This window comes from Lepisosteus oculatus, chromosome 4, assembly GCF_040954835.1.
Source record: "Lepisosteus oculatus isolate fLepOcu1 chromosome 4, fLepOcu1.hap2, whole genome shotgun sequence".
In the NCBI taxonomy this organism is placed as follows: domain Eukaryota; kingdom Metazoa; phylum Chordata; class Actinopteri; order Semionotiformes; family Lepisosteidae; genus Lepisosteus; species Lepisosteus oculatus.
Genome location: NC_090699.1, coordinates 61,828,613 through 61,847,724, shown reverse-complemented (window position 1 = coordinate 61,847,724; position 19,112 = coordinate 61,828,613). Strand labels below are relative to the sequence as shown.

General features: G+C 37.3%; 1 protein-coding gene across 5 annotated transcripts in view; it reads right to left on the bottom strand.

Annotated features, from left to right (window-relative positions):
* Positions 1-2,059: 2,059 nt before the first annotated feature.
* The window catches only part of slc6a11b (solute carrier family 6 member 11b), a 43,546-nt gene continuing 26,493 nt past the window's right edge, over positions 2,060-19,112 (bottom strand). For all 5 annotated transcript variants that reach the window (XM_015348193.2, XM_015348194.2, XM_015348195.2 and 2 more), the window contains exons 8-15: positions 16,141-16,244; positions 14,927-15,051; positions 12,279-12,391; positions 10,312-10,449; positions 8,517-8,619; positions 7,958-8,058; positions 7,503-7,673; positions 2,060-5,381 (exon numbers count right to left, since the gene is read on the bottom strand). In XM_015348193.2, the coding sequence (XP_015203679.1) occupies positions 5,229-5,381; positions 7,503-7,673; positions 7,958-8,058; positions 8,517-8,619; positions 10,312-10,449; positions 12,279-12,391; positions 14,927-15,051; positions 16,141-16,244 (1,008 nt within the window). In that variant the 3' untranslated portion in view covers positions 2,060-5,228. The remainder of the gene's footprint in view (positions 5,382-7,502; positions 7,674-7,957; positions 8,059-8,516; positions 8,620-10,311; positions 10,450-12,278; positions 12,392-14,926; positions 15,052-16,140; positions 16,245-19,112) is intronic.

The window sequence follows — 19,112 nt, the reverse complement described above, 5'->3', positions numbered from 1 at the left end:
TTAGTGGCATGCAAATACAGGTAAATATCATTATAATGGCTTTAATTCACACATTTAAATAAGACTGCATACATCTGAACCTAATGATGGAAATGATTGATTGACTTGATTTATCTTAAAGAAATGAGTGTGATTAAATTTAAATCAAACCTCCTAAGGGAGTAATGCAGTCTCAAGATTTGAAAACATGCTTTTCCAATACAGATTAAAAAACGATTTTTTACAGCCCATGTACAGCTGAACACAAAGTTTATTTTAAGAATATATCAATATTTGTGAACAAACGGATACTGAAGGGATTATTCAGTACATAATTAATAACTTTCACACCATAATGTTGCATCATTTTGGAAATTTTGTAGCTTAAGTTCCTAATTTAATCATCTTTAGCGAGCTGGTTGGTTTTACACGTTTTGAAAGTTTTAGCACTCTGGTCCCTCATGTGGGGCCTCGTATTAATGTGCTAAACTACTCTTCGTAATGTCACAAACTGGCAGTGTCACGTCAGCCAGTTATGTCATCACCTTCCAGCATCCCCATTCAGCTGCCATGGAAGAGGACTGCCTGGAGTCCCTGAACACCTGGACTTGGTTGACAGCCACACCCTGGTCAGATGTGGTGTTCAATATAGACCCATATCTGACAGGGCTTTGTGCTCTGACATTGAGCCCCTTGAGCTTGGTCTGTGTGTTTCCCTGGCTTACTCACATGCTGCAGTTGTTGGTACTAACCCTATGTTTTCTTTCCAGCTTACGGCTCTGCAGCTGTCTGTGTACATAGCTGCACAGTGCAGATTGTCTGGCTGCCTGACACTTTCCCTTTGACTGCATGTCGACTGTCTTGCTCGTTGTCTAGGAATGCTTATCTCTGGAATCCGGCTCCACCAGCGTGCAGGTGTGCTGGGCAGTTGCAAGTGGGTGCAGGCAGATGTGGCGCTGCGGTCTGTTGTTGGGTTCTTTCTCGTTCTTGGATCGCCATCCAAGTCCCACCTCGGTAGCACAATATTACACTCTTACCTTTATAAATCGTTGAACATCTATAAATCAATCCCATATAGGCATAAAAAAGGCAGATAATGTTGGAGCATTTGGCAGAAAAATGTGTACCATTTTAAAGTTGTTGAAATTTGTCAGCCAGCCAGATATGAGGCTATATTTGGATGTTTCAAAAGTTGCCCTTTGTTTTTAGGGGTCTCTAGTTCCAAAAGTCAGGGTAATCTGAAGATAAGGAGTCGTGTTGAACAGCAACAGAATCAGCAGCATATTGGTCCCATTAATTACCAGTGAAATAATTAAAGAGGTGGCTGTAGCCAACTTCCAAAACAGAGAAGACCCGGTGGGTTAGAAGATGAGTGGTCCTGTTTAAACATCAGACAACTACTAATATGACTCCTGTTAAAATAGATAGTAATGTACAACTACTAATTATAACAATAACAACAGAAGACAGAAGATCACTCAAGTAAAAGACCGGGGACTGGATTAGACTGTAGTACTGCTGTGTACACTGCTGAGTGCCACTGTGTTTTCCATCTTCATGTTGGAGTCATGTGACACTTTTCTGCCAGCACCCAGTTTCACAGTTGCCATAGTTACCAGGATGCTAAACCTCCTTTAAAGCACCGTATAGCAACCTGTATCTATAAATACAGGAGCATGTTCTTAGTAAATTTTATCCTCAGACCACATTTTTTCCTCTCTGTCTTTGGTCTTGGCTTGGCCTCAGGCAGTGAACTGTCAAGCAATCACAGGAGGTACTGTATACTAGGCCTGTTTCTCTCCCACTCCTGACAGTGCAGTGCTTATGCACTCTATGGAGGGTTATCGTCTCTGCTTAAATATCAAATGCATTCCATTAGGGTTCAGTATTGCTCTGTTGCTTAAGCTTTGTAGCTTTAGCTTCTATACTTTGATTACATTGCAGTGTATTTCATTACCTTAGATCTACAGTATGCAGGCTTTGTTTGCAGCAATCAGCAGCAGAAGTACACAAAAAATTGGTAACTCTTTTAGCAATTTCAAAGAGATATGGAGAGAAATAGAAAAGACCGGATCAAATGCAGTTTCAAATAATACAATGTTTTACTTTTGTTTTTCACAGGTAAATCTCTCTTTAGAAACTAACAGCAGTTTTGACACCAACAAACCTTTCACAATCACATTTTCTAATGACAAAAAGATAGTAAATCGCCAGTGTAATGACCAAATTTGAAACAGCGAACACAAAACAAAAAATCTCAAGTTTCATAGCTTTGCACTTCCTGTGTATAAAAGTTCCTTACAAACTCCCATTTTCTCCAAGCAGGTTTTGTGTTGACAGCTTGGAAAAGATCATCGTTAATTAAATAATTCAGTCCTCCCACCAAAAGATTTATTTTGTGCCCAAGCCACTTAAGATCTATTTGAATATTATCACAATATTTGTAATGGTTGATTTGTAAACTTGGTGTTCACAAACATCAGCACAACCATTGCCTTATTCTCAGTTTCAGTATTTTATGGAAGTTGACTCAGTCAATAGAGTCAATCTGAGTTTAATATCACTTGTTCTGGACATAACTGTTACTAAAATGTAACTGAAAACATTCTTTATGAACAGTCAATCCACTAAGTAAGGAAATTATCAAGAATATCCAGGAAAATCTCATGAATTAAAGTTGAAGTCAACAAAATAGCAAATCAGTCAGAGCAATTAATGTAGTAATTCAGTAGGTTGAGGTTACATACACAATTTACTGATGTGTTAAACTATCCGTTAGAGTTAACAAACTTTCAAGTTACACACTTTCGTTTTTCCTTACATTCATGTTTGTAAAACACTACATAAAAGATATATTTTATATGCAAAATAAGTAAATCTCATAAGTCTTTACTTCTTTAAACAACTTCATACAAAATCAATAACATTCATCTTTTCAATGACAATATATTCAAAATTAAATATGTGTTAACGTGTTATTTTAGATTTTTAAGAAAAACAGAAAACCTTTTGTTATTCATCACTCAAGAGAAAAACAGTGCCAAAAGCTACTACTGTACATTCATCCTCTTTATTTTGCAATGCAGAAAGCTAAAAGCTTCACATTAACATTGCTTTAATAAAACAATAAAGTATTCATTTTTCCACCTTTGCTGCTTTATAGTTATATTTTTCTAGTTCTTTTTACAATGCTGATCTTCTCAAAAGGAGAAGAAACCAGGGAACCCACCCTTCGGTTAACCCAAAACAAGGCAATAGCATTTCTTGTGGTCGATTCAGAAAAAGCAGATAATTGTTTAAGGGCCAAAAGGATTTTCTGTATATAATCCTCTTGTTCCTACTTTGCATTAAAATAAAACTTGCATTAACAGTAAGAACTGCATCATATACTGTTGTATACTGATGAATCACTAGTGATTTAAAGTGCATCTTGATACTATCAAAGACGTTTCTCAGAGTGGTGCACGAAACAGTTGATTAAGTTCATTTATTTTCAGGATTGCTTCTTAGAAATTCATCTTTAGGGAACCATTCACATGTTTACTTTCCATGAGAAATCAACCACTCTTTGAAGGGGCTAACCAATTAATGTTGCAAACATGATTTTACACAAGAAGGGTGGACTTCCGAAATTCTGTAAATTTTTAAATCAAGAAAAAAGCGCACATCTAGAATCTGCCACACTGAAACAACTTGAACTGGTGAAAACCAATGGATGATACACATCATCTGTTTCAGTGGGCTCTAAGATATGAGCTAAAGACATTTCACATCTTGAAACTCAGATAGGTGAATGCAAAGAAACTGCAATTAAGAAATTGCATTTTCAGTTTTACTTATTTATAGAGCTGGAACAGACCAATGCATTTTGCTTGATGTGGTAGCACAATCTATACAACAAAAATGCAAAAATGCAAAACATTTATTAAACAAAATTATGTACTAGTACATCATTGGACTTTATCCTATTTTTAAACCTACACAGGCACAGAAAGAGCTAGTGAACATTAATTTTCTTTCCTTTTTAATATTTATTTTTAAATGTAAGCAGACAATAAAATCTTGTGCCCTATGAACACCAAAATCTGTATGTAAAACATACAGTACATACAACAAACAAACTTCAAAAAGACAAGTTGCTGTATAACATATCAGAAGTCTTCACAGACATTTTTGTTTTCAAAAAAAGTTTTCATCTTGGGTGAGAGTACACAAAATTTCCAGAATTGTTTAAAAATTACAACAAAATGTTAAATGGATGTTAAGTGCGCACATTTACAAGCAAAACTTTTCTGTTAAAACTGCATGAGAGGGTAGACCACACCAAAGGAGTATGCATGTGTACAGAGTTCTTAGTAAATTCTTTACGTTGCAGCTCTGCTCCTGCTACACAAATAAACATCAGTGATGTGCTTGAAGCATCATCATCCTGAGATGAGGTTTCCTAACCCGGTGCAAACTGACTAAAACTAACCAAACTATTTTTTTTTTCCCTGAATATAATAATGCACATGAGGCTAGTACTAGAAAAATTAAACAAAGTCAAAGTCATGTGGTACACCAATCTGAACCTTTTTTTTAAAAGAAAGATGACTTTCAAATGTTAAAATGAGTAATCGGAGCCACAGTTTGAAGAAAATCAAGGAAAACTGCATTACCACTGTCAGCGTTGATTAAACTCAGTTTAATCATGTGTAATGTAAGAATCCTGTCTTATAAAATTTCTAGGAAAAATAGTATTCTCCAAACTCGCCCTGCGAGTGATAGCAAACAATGGAAATGCTGATGAAGAAGGACTAAGCACAAGAACAGGAATTGTACCCAAGAATTACACTACAGTAGGTCTTTCCCCACAGCAGGGGAAACAATCATCTCTCAACCCGTAGACATACATTTAAATTTGGAATGGTCTGAGTAGATCTACAAATTAGAAACATACTGTATCTATACAGAGTTCTTCAATAATAATCAAAGGTATAAAAGTTTTACAACACATTTTACATAGATATCATTCTAACAGTAAATACTTACTAGTGTCACAGGTATTACAATGGGATACTAATATCATGAAATGTTTATATTATCATTTATTTTTACAATTAACAAAATGTCACCTTTTTAATTATGTCATAATGCATATTTTAAAAATGAACTTGTTAATAGTTTGCAAAACAAGCGTGTCTCTATATTTGATTTCTTTTTACAAAAATAAAAAAACAAGTCATTTCACTTCCTTTTTGTAGTAGTTTTCAGAAATGTGTTTCTTTTTCTGTGATAGTGGAGATATTCCCATCCCCTTTCAGTTTGGCATCACAGTCATTTACTGCATAGGACAATGAGCTCCCACTAAGTTTACCTCGCATTCTCAGATCTGAGCTCGGAGTGGTTAGCTTTTTAATTTTCTGAAATCAAGACACAAAAAAAAAATAAGTTTCTGAAGAAAGAAACAAACTTTCCAACACTTTAAATATTTCCTCAATTTTCCTCTTGCATCTGATAAACATTTGAGTTGGGTTTGCTTGCTAACTTGCTAACAATCACACAGTACATCCTATAGATATATTATTTCACACTGCAAACGAGAAAACATAGGACCTTTTTTCTTTCTTTTTTATATAGACTCCCCTTTTCTTCTTTGTTCAAATATTTGCTTGTAGATCCTGACTATTACGTTTTTAAAAGAACCTTTGCTCATCATCAGAAATGGGCTTCTTCACTAATTTTACAGGTGTGCCAGGAAACAAAAAAAATTCTTTAGATGACATATTGGACCTACTGTATATTGTATTCTGTCTTTTTTTCTCATCACACAGCATGTAGCTGACACAAATTTAAAGCAATATACTATATTTTGACAAAGCATTTTATACACCAGCCTTTCATTATTTTTTTCTCTGCACCATTCTCTAGACTTAGCAACGGTAAGATACAGACGTAAACATGCCATGCAGAAACTACAGTTATACAGTACTGCAATAAAGCATTTTTTTAAAGCATGTTTTTTTTTAAAGCACACTTCATACATGTTATGCCCCAGTGTGTGGTCCATGTGTATTTTTGTTTGCTATGTTCCGCACTTCCTGACCTTGATTGTTCTCCCTCCCCCATTGGTCCATCATTACACCATTGTTTCTGTATTACATCATCTTCAATTAACTTTCGACCAATCAGAACTCAGCTTATTCAGTATATAACTTGGAGGTTTTCAGAATGAAGGGGCCTTTCGTTTAACTTTGGTCCCGTTTCGCTTTTGGTTTTGCTTTGGCTTCGCTTTGTGTGTGTTTTCGTATAGCTTCGGCTTTGTTGGCTTGTGTTCGTCTCCTCGTACTTTCGTTTGTTTGTGTTATCCTGTATTTCGCCATTACCTTGCCCAGATGTATTGTATCAACCTCTGTGTTCTTGTGTTCTTTTGTACCCTGTTACTTGTGTCTACTCTCGTTTTCCCTTATTGGTATTCGTAGTTCACTTGTGTATTTGTGTGAACGTTTGTGTAAGGGGTTTGGTAGAGTTGGGGTACGTCCTTCGCTACCTGTTAAAGGGGTAACATTTATTTTAGGAAATGACCTGGCAGGGGGTAGAGTATAGCTTACTGTTTTTTTCCTCTTGCTTTAACAAACATTAGATGTTTGTTTTTATGGGTGGGGGTGTTACGTCCCAGTGTGTGGTCCATGTGTATTTTTGTTTCTATGTTCCGCACTTTGATTGTCCTCCCTCCCCCATTGGTCCATCATTACACCATTGTTCCCGTATTACGTCATCTTCAATTAATACTCGACCAATCAGAACTCAGCTTATTCAGTATATAACTTGGAGGTTTTCAGAATGAAGGGGCCTTTCGTTCCACTTCATTCCTGCTCGGCTTGGCTTTGGCTTCGGTTTTGGTTTGCTTTTGGTTTTGCTTCGGCTTCACTTCTTCGTTTTCGTTTGTTTCGCTTCGTGTGTGTGTTTTCGTATAGCTTCGGCTTTGTTGGTTTGTGTTCGTCTCCTCGCATTTCGCCCTTACCTTGCCCAGACGTAATGTATCAACCTCTGTGTTCTTTTGTACCCTGTTACTTGTGTCTACGCTCGTTTTCCCTTATTGGTATTTAGGTTGTTGGGTACATTCTGCACATGTAGTTGATCTCTGTATTAGTGACACTAGTTTAGGAGGGCTGAGTGCCGTTTTGTCTTGTATGGATCTGGGTAGTCAGTGAAGGTTAGCTAGGGTGTTTGAAGATGCCGAAGACCGAGTGTTTCTGGTTTTCTTTTGTAGTTAGGTCAGTTTTCCCTCACTTTCAGCTCTTTTGTTTGTTTTCTTTTCTTTGGCACTGCTCTAGTTTCCTCTCCCTGTGTGTTATTGTGTACCACTCACCTTAAAATCATCACTTTAGCGCCGCCACTTGTTATCACACTTCCTAAGTCCCTCACCAGAACCCACCTGCTTCCAAAAACTATCCTAAATATTACACCCCTTTACCCCTAGACATTTGTCGTAACAAATAAAAGTATGCATTTGTGTTGAACCACTAAAAAATGCTCTTTACCTCTGAAAAGGTTCCTTCTGTTGTCCAGAGTTTGAAGATAATGCCCAGAGGAATACAGACCATGGATGACAGAGCCATCATCCAGCCTATCCCATATCCCCAGTCTGGATACACATAAACATTGTTGTACTTTAGAGGCTTGTACTTAATTAGGAAAAACAGAAAGATTCCCTGAAATAAAAAAGCAATAAAAAACAAATGTAAAAGAGGATTCAACCTTATGCACACATTTCAGAAACATTTAACAATCTATGAATTGATTTTACTTGCACCTTAATATTCTCACTTGAAGCAAGTATTTAACTCAAATGAGCTCACTTGGTGCATACACCTATTCCGAAATCCTTTTTATTCATAGCTGGGGAATTTAAAGCAACACTCAGCTCAGTCTTTCAGATGCATTAACTTCCAGATGTAGAAAAATGAAAAAGATTTCAATCAACTTTTCAACATACCGCACAGATGCCTGGAGTTAAGAACATCCAACACCATTTAATAAAAAACACTGGCTTATATCCAATCATATCTTCAATATTTTGGTAGAACCTATCGCTTCCTGTTAAAAAAAAAACATTTTAACCAAGAAAGTTAAAACAAATTAGTAAATAAACTTTGTTACCAATACCAAGTAAAGTTATCTTATTTGTCATCCGTGAAACATTTATGTGCTAGAACTTTTAAAAAGATAAGAAATGAAGTCAAAAGGAGGCAATTTACATTTGTGTAAGAAAGCCATTACATTTATCACTTTCGTTTACAATCACACCAAAAGGGAATATATTGTAACTGACCAGCAGAGGGAACCAAAACAACAATAATAAGATTAGTAGAGAAGAAAACATGCAGTACGTCTCTCCATCATTACAGGATTTTTGTCATTGACACTATCTTAACAATATAATATTATATTTATTCTTTTGAACATACACAGAAAGCTACACAATTTGGCACAAGTATGCACCAATCGATTCTTTAGTCACCTACGCATTAACAGGGCATCACCATGATTCTTACCGTATACCCAGCCTATACATATAGACTCAAAGATTGCTACGAACAGCAGGCACATTCCGCTGGCTGCATATGAATCAAACAACTGGAAAATATACATCCCACCCTGTGAAGAAAAAACAGATGGTTAGACATGACTTTGCATACGACTTTGGAGTTTTACTCCGATTCTGCAATTAAAGAAAGAAAAAAGGTTCTATTTTTGTACTTTTGCTGTCAAGTGGCAGAAAGATACCCTTGTGATGCTCCTAAAATGCTCTTCAAATGACAACTCAGGGTCAAAAGTAACACCTAGGTTTCTAAATGTCATCGAGGACTTGATTTCAATACCACCAACAACAACTTTGCAAAGCTAAGGGGCAAAATGAAAACCTTACACAGAAAGGTGACTGTGGAAATTGACATGACAACAGCTTTAGAAGTGTCATAATTTAGAAACTGGTGCCTGGCAGCCAAATAAGAGCTAAGACAAAGAAGAAAACACTTGAGATCCCTATAACTCTTCATATGATGAAGTAAGATGCCCTGGTTGACACTACCAAAATCTGCACATTATTTCAGAAGTCAGTGGCATGAGTGTGAACTACCCTAACAAGAGCTGTATTAGTATTGTCTCTTTCTAAACTGACAGCAAGGGTTCAAAGAGTTCATTGAATGACATATAAAATGTAATTGTGCCACTGATGTCCATTGCAAAATATTTGGCAAGAAAAGGTAAATTGGAAATTACAACATACTGTAGCTGTGGGTCCAGATTGGGCTTTTTAATATGGTTTACTAGTAGTAGACATTAAGCTCATAGGAAAAAGACCAGATTTCAAGGATTCATTGATAACATTAATCACAAAATGGACAGAAAGCAGATAACCAGGCCTTGAGGGAGAGAGAGTAGGGGCACATGAATAAGTTCCAAGACAAAGACAGTGCAAACATTGCATTAGCTGAGAACAATGAGTGTCTTCAGAGTAGGAACCTTTCCATTAAATGTCTTCTCCCTGACAGTGACAGTGTTAGTATCTGTCTGCATTCACTCTTTTTTGCCTAAATAATTATTTGACCCCTGTGTAGCATGTGTGGTCACACCCCATCTTCAAAATACTGCTTTAGGCATCTCCAAAACCCCAAGCCAGGGTGCACAGAAAAAGGCTAAATCCTTGATGATATAACTGCAAGGGAGTTTGAATACTGGGGAGTGACCTGTTATACCACACTCCCTACTCCAAAGCAAGTATTCTTGATGACAAGTATCACTCTCACTGATCTGAGTGACAGCACCACAGACTCCGGGTTGAACCACCGTCTCAGGGATCTTAGGTCACACTGTCCGAAAAAGTAGTGAGTCCATCCCCCTGCCGGCCGGTGTTTGACCAGTCATATTATAAAGCAGGCAGCAAGCAGCACAGACTTGGTCTTGGATATTAAGAGGAACCACAGGGCTTTTGTGAGCTTTCTGATAGTGTTTTAGTATCCACATTTGTCCCAAACCATTCTTTGCCTTGTGAATATTTATTCATATATAGAAAGTATAACAAACAAAGCTATCACCGAACAGGTGAAATTTATCATACCAGCGAATAATAAAACAAAGGACCAGTAGTAGTGTCTAACTTAATTTCATGTCCTTTCACACGGCTTATTACACATGGGTTTTAGCTAAAAGCTGGTGCCACATTCACAAAATTGCAGCAGGGGTTACTTGCCCCCATACGGAAAAAATAAGAAAAACCACTCTGACTTGACTGTTTCACTTGTGTATTTGGAAAGTAAGCCAATTACTCATGAGAAAGAATGATCTTACCTCTGTCAACATTATCAATCCAATGAAGTACGAAACCACCGACAGAGCAAGAATCAGGAGTTCTCTTCGGTGTCCCCTTCGGAACATGTTAGGATACATATCCGCTACTGCTGTCACCAGACTTTCCACACAGACAAACTGCCAACAGTGCAAAATAAACAACCCAAACACAATATTAAACAGGTTAAAACAGTCAACCCAAACCACATTTTTAACTCAACTGGCACTTAAAAAGAGCCACATGGCTTTTTTTTTGTACACTTTAAACACTTAAGGTTTATCAGCAGATACCTTAGGCTTTTTATGAGTAAAGCCTTTATTTAAATTAAAAGGTTCTAATTGATTAAATCGGTAGAATATCATTATCAAGATAATTATTAAAATATATATGTGTTATAATATTTCATATCGTATTACATATGGAGTGAAGTTAATTCAACACAAAAGTCGAATTAATGTTTAAAGAAGTCCATACCAATGCAATAGAGGCTTGTTGGGCCAGTGCTCATCTTGATTTTGTAGTGTTAAATGGACTAGAAAGCATGTCCCTCCCTCTCTGAATGGGACACCAGTTCGCAGGGATTACTCCCCCAACACCGTTACTGTATATACTCTACAATAGCTGAGGGGACTGGGGCAACTAAGGTAAAGTGCCTCAATCAAGGTAAACCACGCTGTGTGTAGTGTCAACCTGTCAGTCATGAATCCAAAGGATTACCCACCATGCTAAGCCATCCCACATTAGTGCAATTATGTAGGGAAATATTGAAGATATTGTAATTAATAATTCTGTGTCGATGTCATCATGGTTTGTAGTGAAACAGCTCTGCTGGATATAGAGATTTGTACTGAGCAGTCTGGCAAATAAAGACACTTTGGGTGTCCATTCTGTCCATTTTCCTTCAGTTAAAATACATCTCCGATAATTCCAGAAATTGGCATTTCATGTTTAGATTTCTGTTTCCATGTGCAGTTATGAGCAGGAGAGCAAGAGCATAACACATTTTAGATAACAGTGCAATGCGATTGGTTGGTTGGTTGCTATGTTAAAAAAAGTTCGAAGGCTGCAAAGGACGTGGATTGCTTTTGGTGTTTTGATGATGAGAAGAAGATGAATGTTTGTGTGTGAGTGTGTGGGAATGGTACACCACCTATTTCCTCAATATCGTTAATGTTTAATATATAATCTCTAACAATTCCATACAGTTTTTCTGGAAACTGAAAATCATAATGCACAGATCTATTTTACATGGAAGATCATTTAAAAAGCCACATTGACTCTGTAAATATATTAATTAGCTACTTCTTACTTTAACTGCCACAACAGTATGTTTTATGCCTCTCTTGTGCTGTAACAGTATCATTGCATTTTAATCATCTCTCTATACGTTGCATTATGAATTGTTATTAAAAAGCTGTACAGTATTCATCGGAATTTCTTGAATGAATTATTGAATCCAACCTTTTTTGGATGGTGGGCTTTAAGTGTTTGGTATAGGAGTTATTAGACCAAGACAAGCCCTTTGTACATCTGCTGTCTCTGACATGCAAAGGGACACCAAGAGTATAAAAAGTATACCAGAAGTTTAAAGTAGTTCCAGATAGGAATGGAGATGGTCATCATTCTATTTATTATTGATGATCCATTGCATTTATAGTGCACTTTTTATCCCAAAAGATCTCACAGTGCTTTACATACACTGCAGGGGGAGATACTGTATGCATCAACCATCACTGAAGTACAGCGCCCTCCTGGGTTACCTGTGGCAGCCATTACGCACCAGCAGCCCCACTATACAGATCTGAAGGAGACATGAGAAATTGCATCACCCGTTATATTGAGGGGGAACTTCAGGAAGGCCACGATGAGCACGCCCTGTTCAGGGCCAAATTCAAAAGTCAAGTCAACATGGAAGAAATGCCCTTGTTGAGAGAGCTTCGGTGGTATCACCGTTATTTTCTTTTACCTGGCTGTCTAATCCGAGAAAGATGAGCATCGTGAAGAACAGTGTTGCCCATAATGGTGATAAAGGCATCATCGTGACGGCTTTAGGGTAAGCAATAAAGGCCAGACCAGGTCCTAAAACAAACACATTCAGTATTAGTGGAATTGATAAGACAGCTGCATGTGTAACTGTATTTGAAAGAAAGCTGGTACTGTCCCTTCATAGATTTTATCCCTGTTATTTGTTTTTGTGTAGCAGAGCAGATGAACCAGGACGATGGCAATGGGGTTGAACCACCAGAGGGCGGCATTGCAACAGGTCCAGGAATACATTCCTTGCATTCCCAAATGGGGAATTGGGTGCACCTGGAGATGCCAGCTGCCCATAAAAGCACTCAGGGAAGAGTCAGAGGTGGTCTGAAACGATCCTCACAGCCATGCTGGGTAGTGAGTGCTAAAAGATCTCAGAGTGAGATCCTTGAAAAGCATTTGTTCCAAACTTTTTACACACTCTTTAGGTGGAGTGCAGTCTGGCGAAGACTGGTCTTGCCTAGTAGCTGCCTCGGTCGTTTCTGTGTCGGCTCACCAGTAAGAATGACAAATAAGAGTGAGACCGACCTAACAGAATCGACTGGGTGACGATTTTCCACTGCTTCAGGGGTGAAAACAGGGAAGAAAATAAGCAGAATAGGTAAACCACAAGGGTGGCTGAGGATAAAAGCAGTGTGGTTCCTTGGGCTATTTAATCTCCCTTGTGCTCAGGCAGAGTTTATGTGCAGATTCCCCATGGTGATCTGCCTATAAGGGGGGAATCTGTTACACCTTGTTAATAGCCAGTTGCCAACTAACTGGTCTGATTTATTAAAACACATGTAAATACAAATGCTACAGAGGTGAAAGATGAAGAAGAGAAAGAAATCACCTGCAGTGACCAGATAGGTACAGGGCTGCTACAGTCTGATGAAATGAAAAGCTATATTTTCCTTTATCTTAGAATAAAAGAGTGCACACTTTCTGTGGGCAACAGTAGACCCTCCTAAGGGTTTTGACAAAGAAACATCTCAGAACTGGTTGCTATGGTGACGTGGATCTTTTTAACCTGCAAAGCCTTTATGATAGCAATTGTGTAATAATGTTCACTGCCACGGGGAGGAAAAAGATCAATTTTGTTTTAAAGTGACAGTTAGATAAACATGAACATTCTTGTTGTGAAAAGCTTTTTTGAAATACTCATATTTAATCATGTTGGATTTTTGCCTATAACCTTTAACAACAAAATTTTCTTAAGCAAACAGACTACAGACACTGAAGTACAAAACAAACACCTCTCAGGTCTAATGAATTTAAACAAATAAGGATATAACAACTAAATATGAATATCAAAGAAAATCCCAGACAATGGGAGCAAAATGACAGATTATTGAATCATAAACCTTCAGATGAAATTTGAGACAGTCAAAATAAAAACATTGCAAAGGTAGTATTGATACGAGCATTCTGGACATTAGCACTCCTACCAACACTGACACACAGACCTGATCTGCCTCTGGACAAAATGCTGTGATATTCTTGTCTTGTGCTGGTGAAGGCTGCAGTTGTTCTTCACAGTGAATCGGCTCTACAATTAACTCTAGAGACAGATCCTGGTCTAAGCTCAGAAAACAAAGTTGGGCATAGCAAGACCTCAACACTTGTTTTCTGGAAGTTGTGCCCATTGTAAAACTAGAACTGTATTGTCATGCATTCTTCTGTTAGAAAATCAAAACCTCCAGACTGACAAGATATTTGGTTATGTACTGCTAAGGAATAAGGTTATACTCAATCTGACCAGAGGTGTTCTTGTCTTAAAGATTCCTCCTCAGATCAAGACAATCACACTTCCATCTTCTTGCCAGTTGTCAGTTACCATCTTTATGCTTCAACAATGCAAAAATCAGCTTCACACCTACCATCATATCTCCACACAAACTGCCTTCTGTTGAAACTGCAACACCATTCTTCATTGAATAAAACATTGCGACACTGACTCTGTCACCACTTTAGATATTATCTTACCCACACAACGATATCAATTCTGTCTATCAGCTGTCAATAGATTCCCCTGAACAGCTGTTAAGCATGCAGATTATTTTATGTAGTTGGTGAAATACAGTCTGTTCAGATGTGGGCTATTTGTTCATGGAATGTCTTGTGCAGTCATCATGAAAATGGATCAGGTGGATGTGGCAATTCTGGGCTCATACCGCTCTACCTTTCAGGATGTGTGTCTAATGTACTGATTGTTGAAGCAAAACATCATGCTCTCCAGGCAACTTCTCTCACAGACTGCTTTTAATCATGCTGATAGCAGCCAGACAATCTTCATTACTCAAGCAGGGCATGGTACGTTAATTAAAGTCATGACTAATAGCTACGTCTGTGCTCAATGATCTATTTATATGTCCAATTAACACAATGAAATCAGTTTTACCTGAAGAGATGTATAGCAAACATAAATTAAATTGCCAACATACAGTATGTCAACCAAATTGTAATCCTATCTTAAGAAAGATTGGCATAAAATGCCTGTCAGTGGCCCTAATAAATTACAATTGATGACTTTTGAAGTAACTTTTTATCAGTTATATGTCACACTTATTGAACAAAAACATTTTCTAATAGAGAACGTACCTGATTCTGCTACTGCTTCTATAGGAACATTCTGCTCATAGGCCATGAATCCCAGCACAGAGAAAATGGCAAAACCAGCCACAAAACTGGTCCCACTGTTCAGACAGCACAGCATAATACAATCCCTATACAAAGACACATTTTTTACTTTGATCAACAGTACAAAGAAAAATAAAAGCTTCCTAATTTGCACAGTACACTGTAGATGCATATCACTCTGTTTAGTTTTGTTTTACAAGATAATTAAATGAGTTATCTCACTATTATAAAGCAAACTCATAAGCACTTCTTGCATGTGACAAACATGATCAGGAGACAGCATATCACACTGTGTTCAGTCAGCAAGCAGGGAATGGGGAGTAAAAGCTGGAGGTGAACCACGTAAAGCAGTCTATCAAACCCAACCCAACCTTCACATTTCTAAAAGGAGGCAGAAATAAGACACCCAAAGAAAACACACATGAAAACAGGGCGGACATGCAAATACCACACAAATGGTATCCCAAACCAGAATCAAACCCAGAACCCAGAATTTTAAGGACACAGGACAAGAGTTTTATGCCAGCAGTATCAACCACATTACCACTGTGACACCCTTAATAAAAGAAAATAAATGCATACAGCACTGTGGTGGGCCTAACAAAGAAAGGCTTGCAATTACAAAACAATCTGTCACTAGAGGCCGCCACTGGGCTGGGTCTCTAATTTCTGTAAATAGATCCAGTGTCGATTTTGTACTAGATTATTCTTGAGGGACATACTGTAAAAGTGCACACACATGGGTTTTATTAAATTGTTTTTTAAAAAAGCATGCACACTGTTAGTGATGGTTGGGTTTTGATTGTGGCATGAGAGAGCTGTTTTAATTTTTTATTGTAATCTTTGAACAAGTCTGCAATAAAGCCTCAAGTACTTGACTTTGAACACCTTTGTGTTTTTTTTTTTGTAAGCAGATCCTTGGGGCTGCTCTAGCCAAGGGGGACCTATTATATTAAGCACCTTACAAATGTACAGTATATTTGAAGAAACTGATGGTTTGTGCTTCTGGTGTTTTTATTTTAAATATTGCAGCTGGAATATGATTGCATTGACATTGTACTGTAGCATAACATGCACAGAACCTGTAAAACAACAGTATTCTTAGTTCCCAATTTGAAACGTATTGGTTCACTTTAACTCACTTCACTTTCAATGAAGATATGTTTTCACATTACCTGTAGCAGTTATTGTTATAACTGTTATAACTTCCTAGTGCAGTGAGACAGCCCAGACAGATTGCGTACGAGAAGAAGATCTGAGTTCCTGCATCCACCCACACCTGAAGGAAAGTAAAAAGAATGATCAATTTGGATGAGAACAGAATCATTATGCATTATTCCTTAAATTGTGTCACATGAATACTACTAAGTATTATTTAGCACCTTCTTTCCTGGTTAAGAATTAAGAATTTTCCATTAAGAATATATGCAGTGTATACACTGGGGACACATATTGTATTAAGACACCTTCAGTGATACTAATTGAAAATAAATTAATGCATGCATATTGGCTATAATCTTCCATATGTTTCAGAAAAAACATTCTGTAGAAAATGCATTGTCTTGAAAAATGTTGCTGTTGCAAATAATCTTTGCTTCAGTTGATCAGTGACTGGAAAGTTATAAGGCATAAATGATGACTGAGGATATAAGGCTCAGAGGACATAAATTAAAACTTCAGGAGGCCACACCATCTCATCCTGCCATACTTCATTTTTTACCATGGATTTGAACAGAAAACATCTATGCATTGAACACATTCCGACATGGATAAGAAAGTGAAAATGGCTATGATATTCCTTGGAAGCCTTTACAGAAATACAGAAACACTCCAGCGTAAGGGTTTTGTTCTGTGAGAAGAAAACAGGCCATGTTGCTTGAAAGTTGTTCCTATACAGTATATACACATTTGCATCATTTTGTATTATTTTATATTCTACATATACATTTCAAATTTATATATAATCCATAGCATTGCTGCCTCGCAGCTCTGTGGTCACAGGTTCAACTGTGGATCTGGGGTGCTATCTGCAAGGAATTTGTATGCTCTGCCCATATTTGCGTGGGTTTCTTCCGGGTGCTCTGGTTTCTTCCCACAGTCCAAAGACAATCCGGTTGGTTAACTGGCTTCTAGGGAAACTGGCCCCGAATCCAGAGTGTATCCTGCCTTGTGCCCATTGCTTTCTGGAATAGATTTCTGCTCCCATAAAACATTGAAATGGATTAAGCAGTTAGAAAAAGGTTGGATGGATATAATCCATGTTTTAATACATCAGACAATGAGCAAAGTGTGGTCTTAAAAGTATACTGTTGTTCACTTTACACAGGACATTTAAGCAATCAAGTATTCACTTCATTGTGCTTCCAGAGGAAGCAATTATAAACTTTATTTGCACAACATTCTCAGACAAACTACCTGCATGATTCTGAAAAGTATGGGTAATTAAATCATTGTGTGATATTTGCACTACATCTTGTTTTAAATGAGCTTTTCCCAATATGAAATTAGTTTGCAGTAATGAAAACCAAAGGGATACATGCAAATGTGGGTCAAACATAATTTTTTAATCAAGACACACCGGTTTGCTTTTCAGATAAATGCACTGCACTGCAAGCAGTTCAATATAAGAGGTTTTCATGAAAACTGCAGAAATAAGCCAAAACAAACTTCACAAGTCCTCTGATAATCTTGAAGACAATACTGATTGCTGATAGTGCGTCTGACAGTTCTGTAAAGTTACACTGCAGAAAAAAGATGTCAACATGATATTGCATATTGGTAAGTGTTGTGCCCCTCAGTCACATCTAAAAATGATGAAAACAAATTTGAAAAAATAAAGAATGTTCCATGGTCCTACAGTATGTGTGCTTACCTTATTGCTTAGTGCTAAGCTACTGGATGTCTTGCAACTTGAAATTCTTAGTAAACATATGGTAACTATTCTTTACTTACCCTGTAGACATTATACAACATGTATATCTTATTTTGAGTACAAAAATGTAGATAAACAAAACCCGTCCAATGTAAAATATTAAATATTTGACTTTATTACTGCTTTTATAGTACTGTGTACATTACTAAGGCAAAAGCACATGTACAGTATAAATGTCTTAAGGAAATAAATAGGCCTTCCTCATTATTACTTTAGCTTTCATTACAGTGAATCTAAATAGCTCTGCAATGTGACCTTAGAAACAAACTTTGCTAATATTGCCACTAACATAGGCATCCATGTATCTGCAACTGAGTGAGGGTCTTTCCTGTTAAACCACTGAAATGTGACAGCTACTGTACTCGGACATGCACGCTCCACATAATATTTAATCAGCTATGGTAGTCTGATGGCTTTTTGAATGTCATGTTGAATTAAAACAACAGACAACTATTGTTAAGCATTGTGCAGCACACACTTAGACAAGGCTAAAGAGCCTACAAACTCTCTATACACCACCAGATTAAGACATTTTATATATCCGAGGTCTATCCATGATCAGAAAAGTACATATGCCTGCTAAGGGTAATGGCAATCAGATGATAAAGTTGATACCAGCATTTCTTTATAAGGTGGGAGGAAATCAGAGCACCTTTCAAAAACCCACATGACAAACATCCTGAAAGTAGAGTGTATGTAATATCACAAACACATCATTATTAATTATTAAAACAACTCAGCACTATGGACATTAAGAATATGCAGTATGTGAAGAATTACGTACCCCAATGACAAAAGAGCAAGCACTGACTTGAACCTTAGACACCAAAACAGGCTTACTGAAGCAGTGACAAATGAAACATTTCTTTTTAAAATGCTCTCACATAACCAATGAGCCACTAATCTCATTTACTGAGAAACAATTGACAACTGGCAGCATTTTCTTCCCTCTGAGGGTTTCCAGGGAAACACTTTTGACCTTCTGCTAATAAACCCGCTTCATTCCAAAACCATCCTTTCTACGGTGATGTTCATTTATGTCCTGTTTTATTTTAAATCACAAGCGTACCACGGACGCTTTTATCGTGCGGCCAACTGCTCCTAAGGATTCGGTCCAGGGATTGTGTTGATGTTGTTGTTGTGGGCTCATTTGAGGGAGCTGTGTTTGGTCATGTGCTGGATACACCAGCAGTATTATTAAGTAGATTTTTCATG